The following is a 4,795-nucleotide window of genomic DNA, read 5'->3' on the forward strand; positions in this document are numbered from 1 at the left end:
TTATCAGCTATTAGCTTCTCAATGATGTTGGAAATGACGGCTTGTAACTCGGGTAAGGCTACGCTGGAAAAACATCTGACTGCGGACGATGTAGCGAGGCTCAACATAGTCCAAAAATCTTTGGAATCTGACATCTTCAACAAAAAAACAACTTCTACACTGCCGACATTTTGACTTCTTACTCTCCACCTTGATCAGATCAGGTAGGCGCACGTGACATCATCATGTTGTGCTGTCACTGCAGGCATCCTTGTCACTGGGTTGTCATCCAAAAATGGCGTATTTTATATCGGTGAGTTATTTTGATGGAATGGCCGATGTCCGATATTTAACTTTTTTTTTCTCACTGGCTCTCTAACAAGGCACACGTTTCTTCCCGCTCCCTGTTCTCCTCCTGCTTTTTTTTCCTCTCTGTCTGTGTATCGGAGCAGCTCCTATTTTTACACATCTTCCGAAATGAGAACTATTGTTTTGGATCTGACCAAATGGACTTTTGACGCAAATGACAGAATCTTTTCAACAAAGCGACAGAGTCCTGGAGAACCCTCATCTGCTTGGACGACACACATGCAGCTGGATATATCTCTGGGGGTGATGTGTCTATCTGCTATCGATAGAGGATGTCGAAATTGCATATAATATGATTTATGATAACAAGTTTCCTGTTTTTGGAATAGTCTGGATCTTGGTTTATCAACGTACAAAGAAGACGGCCGCAGCTAATTTGGACCTCGTCAGGCTGCTGCCTATGTGAAGAGTTGGTTCGTGCTTGGAGGACTCAAAATCAGCTGATTTACGAGCGAAACCGTAAGAAGGAAGTGATTTGAATCACAGGCCACCTGCGGCTTTGGGACTTAGCATGAAAACGACCTTGAAGAGGCTCGTAAGCATGAACCAGTAGAATGCACCCTAATCTGGCCATTTCGGACCTTGGAAGAATCAGTACAGACTCAAAGGCTGATGAGGGGAAAAAATAGTCTGCCTGAGTAAATTCACAATTGTGGTTATCTGAATCTGACTCTCTGGTTGGCCTCGAAACAGACATACTTATCAATTTCTCCTGGGAAATGTATAAACTAAGGAAAAGCTTCGTCTATCTTATCAGGACAATTGACTATCTGTTAGTGCTTCATGGACCGCCTCGTCGTCAAATGCATATGTAACGTGAACCTGAACGCCTCCTTGGGAAGGTGATCTGGACATGTCCAACTGGGAGGAGACCTCGTGAAAGACCAAGAACAATCTGAAGAGACTACATAGCTCGGTTGGCCTGGGAACACCCTGGGGTCCTCCCAGAAGAGCTGGAAAAAGTGGCTGTGGAAAAAGATGTCTAGACCTCCCTGCTCAAGTTGCTGCTCCCAAGACCCGACTCCGGAACAAGGGATGGATGGATGTTGCCAATACAAAAGATAAAAATTCAGACGGGCAAAAACATTGTCCTTCGTCTTTGGCGGTGGGTAATAACAAGTCTCTTCCTTTGTGTGATTTGTAACTAAATAAATAATCCCGAATCCTCAAAAATATTCTTACAAGTTTGTGTCTCCGAGTTGTGACTGATCGTCCGCTGTCCTCGGTCCAGGTTCTTCCTATGCAGACGATGAGCGGTAAATGTAAAAATAAAGTGGTGTGCCAAAGCAGATGATGTTGGCAGGTGTGGGTGAAAAAGAGGAACATCGACACTGTGGGGGCGGAGAACGATCTGGCTTTCATTTCAACCTTCAGTGTTAGTCAAATACTGCTCAGAAATTGGTTCAGATATCTCGCCACACTCGATGCACTGTCGGTGTACACTCTAAAGAAGACCGATATTTATCCATTCATCTGTTTTCCTTTGGTTTAACTTTTCCTTTAATCTTCTGTTTCTCCACCATGGACAGCTGCAGGTCTCTGAATATAAACAGCCTTCAAATTCAATCGCTGACGATCTTAGTTAGTCAAGGGTTTGTGTTTGTTGAAGGGAGAGCGTGAACTGGGCCGTGTCGCCGTCCCAGGCTCCCGTCACCTCCTGTTAGCCCGTGCAAATGTCTCTGCATGCTTTTGTTGACAAATCTGACCAGGTTTATTGGCTGTGATCACTTGAGTCGACAGCAGGAACGTGATCGTAGATAAATAATATTTCTTGGCTGAAAGAAGGGAATGGAAGGAGGCAAGATGAGGGAGCGGAAACGAGACGTTCCAAGGACTTCAGTTGAGTTCTGCCCCTCGTTTTGATCGTCTGTGACAAATTTGAATAAATAAAAACCTAAACGTATCTTGTAAATGCACAGTGTTGTCGTTGAACTACTTCCTGCTGTAGTAGATATGGTATCGTTTGCATTGGCAGTCTCTACTCCACGGGAAGACTTTCAAAATGAAAGCGTATGCCCTGGTTCGATGTCTTAAGTGTCTACAGGATAATTATAAATCAGGACAGACCGGTTTATCTTTTGAAAAACTGGAGACGGTTCAAACGTCTCTGCCCCAGTTTCTAAACTGCGTAGTTGTTCATCTAAACACTTGAACCGCCATAAATGTTGTTTAACCGTTTGTTTTTTTCACATTGCGTGTGTATTTTAAATGCTAAAAGGCAAAGGTTGCAAGTTTTTTTTCTTTTCATCAATCCAGCTCCAAGGTCAAGGTCATAAATCAAGGTCAACTTTTGTACAAGGTCTGCTTGTCTGGTCCTTTGCTATATAATAGTTTGTTGACGGGCGTTTATTGTCCTGAATGTGCTTATTTCTTTTGAGCAGGAGAAATGCGTTGAGATAAAAAGTTTTATTTACAAGAGTGCCGTGGCCAAAATTGTCAACTAAACACTGTTTATAAGACAAACTAACATTATTAATATTATTATTAATCCCTATTGGGTAAATTAATACTTCTGTGTTTTTAATTCTGATAATTACCCATAGCATGTGTCGTGGAGCAATAACTAATCGTTTCAATAAAATAAATTACCCAAATATATCTTTTCTTTTCAGATCAAACACAAAGTGTGACGTTTTTAAGAAAGTTAAAAACAAAGGTTGATTTCTTTAAATTGTAGATTAAACGTTGAGGACTCGTGTATTGTGACTTTCATTCAGGACAGCAAAGCCACTCCATCGTATTCTTGTGAACTCGTCCTTCAGGCAGAACGTCAACGAAACGATGCTAAACGTGAACAAACGTGCACGTGAACCTGTTTTTGTCCCTGCAGTGTGTTGGTGAGGAGAACTGGGTGGACAGCAGGACGGTGTACATCGGCCACAAGGAGCCTCCTCCAGGAACCGAAGCTTTTATTCAGCAACGATTTCCTGACAACAGAATCGTCTCCTCCAAGGTCAGTTAAAGCGTCCTTTTCTTTTCTCTGCCACGGGGAAATCCTTTCATATAATATTTAAAGTCAGGTGGGTAGTTGTAAAATAATTGTGAAAAAGTCCCAATTGTGACGGCACCGCCTCGGACAAGAAAAATCAGCTTCTGTTCTCTCCACTTGGAACATCTTTCACCAAAAAACATTTAGGTTTACTTCATTCTCTGTTCAATTCCAGTCCAGAAAAACCTACAAACACTTGACTGTTCGAACCCCTCGGAAACGAGGTCATCGGTGTACCGCTCGTTCTGATTGTATCTGTCCGCGTGTTTGTGTTTCGGTGACATTTTCCTTCTAAAACCAACAAAAACTCGTTTCTGTTTCCGTTTGGTCACATTTCCATTGTTTTTCCTGAACTACTTGTTTATTTCCAGTACACGTTTTGGAACTTCATCCCAAAGAACATGTTCGAGCAGTTCAGAAGAGTGGCCAACTTCTACTTCCTCGTCATATTTTTGGTTCAGGTAAAAAAAAAAAAGGTTAAGTCGTTTGCGCCGTATCTTTCAGCACCGAGGAAATGGAGATCAGTAAAAACATTTTCAGGGTTAAAGACGTGCGTTTCATATAAGGCATAAAAAAATATATCTTTTCTATGTGGAATGTGTTTACCACTTTACAAAGTGAATGCATTAGTAAAGTAGTGAAATTTAGATCAAGCATGTATAGAAATCACAATTAGACACTTTCAAGAAATATTGTTTTGGTTTAGACAAAAACAAATGAACAAACAAATAAATAAATAAGCAAGCAGGCAGACAAATATACACAGACACATTATTAAAAATTAAAATGCTTTATTTATTTTTGGCGCCAGAATAAAGCCCCTCTAACGAACTCGAGGTGGCCCATGGGCCACCAGTTGGTAATCCCAGCTGTAGCAGATTTTGCGGCTCTGGACGCATTTTATTTAGTGAGGGAATGGGATTAAATGACTTTTTATTAAAAAATGTTTCAAACCCCTGCAGTAGCTGAAGTAGGCAGTGGTAGAAGTGAAAAGTCTTAAGGCAGGGCTGTTTAACTAAACGGCTCAGAGGGCTGGACATTAAGTAAGGTTGTTTTATGACTTAAAATATAGTTTTATTTAAAAATGAACCCATTGGTGGGCCGAACTGAGCTCACCCTTGGGCCTGATTTGGCCCCGGGGCCACCAGTTGAATAGCCCCGTCATAGGAGGAACAAACGGAATCAACGATTGCGAGCCTTCAACAGAACTTTTACGTAGAATCTGTTAAAGTGAACGTTCTAATCCGTTCTTTGTGCAACCACAGCTGATCATCGACACCCCCACGAGTCCCATCACCAGTGGACTACCGCTCTTCTTCGTCATCACCGTCACCGCCATCAAACAGGTCAGACACAAATGTTTTTTTTTTTTTTTAAATGTACGTTTTATCGTTGTTTTCTTAACTGCGCTGACTCTACGTTCGCCAACGTCTTTTGATAAACGTCGCCCCCCCTCCT

The 4,795-nt window shown here is 41.8% G+C and overlaps 1 protein-coding gene across 1 annotated transcript in view; it reads left to right on the top strand.

The window, feature by feature from the left end:
• The first annotated feature begins 274 nt into the window (after positions 1-274).
• atp11a (ATPase phospholipid transporting 11A) overlaps positions 275-4,795 on the top strand; it is a 31,301-nt gene continuing 26,780 nt past the window's right edge. The window contains exons 1-4 of the mRNA XM_037696748.1: positions 275-292; positions 3,179-3,301; positions 3,709-3,798; positions 4,603-4,683. Of these exons, the coding sequence (XP_037552676.1) occupies positions 275-292; positions 3,179-3,301; positions 3,709-3,798; positions 4,603-4,683 (312 nt within the window). The remainder of the gene's footprint in view (positions 293-3,178; positions 3,302-3,708; positions 3,799-4,602; positions 4,684-4,795) is intronic.

This window comes from Nematolebias whitei, chromosome 23 (genome assembly GCF_014905685.2).
Source record: "Nematolebias whitei isolate Nwh7 chromosome 23, NemWhi1, whole genome shotgun sequence".
NCBI lineage: Eukaryota > Metazoa > Chordata > Actinopteri > Cyprinodontiformes > Rivulidae > Nematolebias > Nematolebias whitei.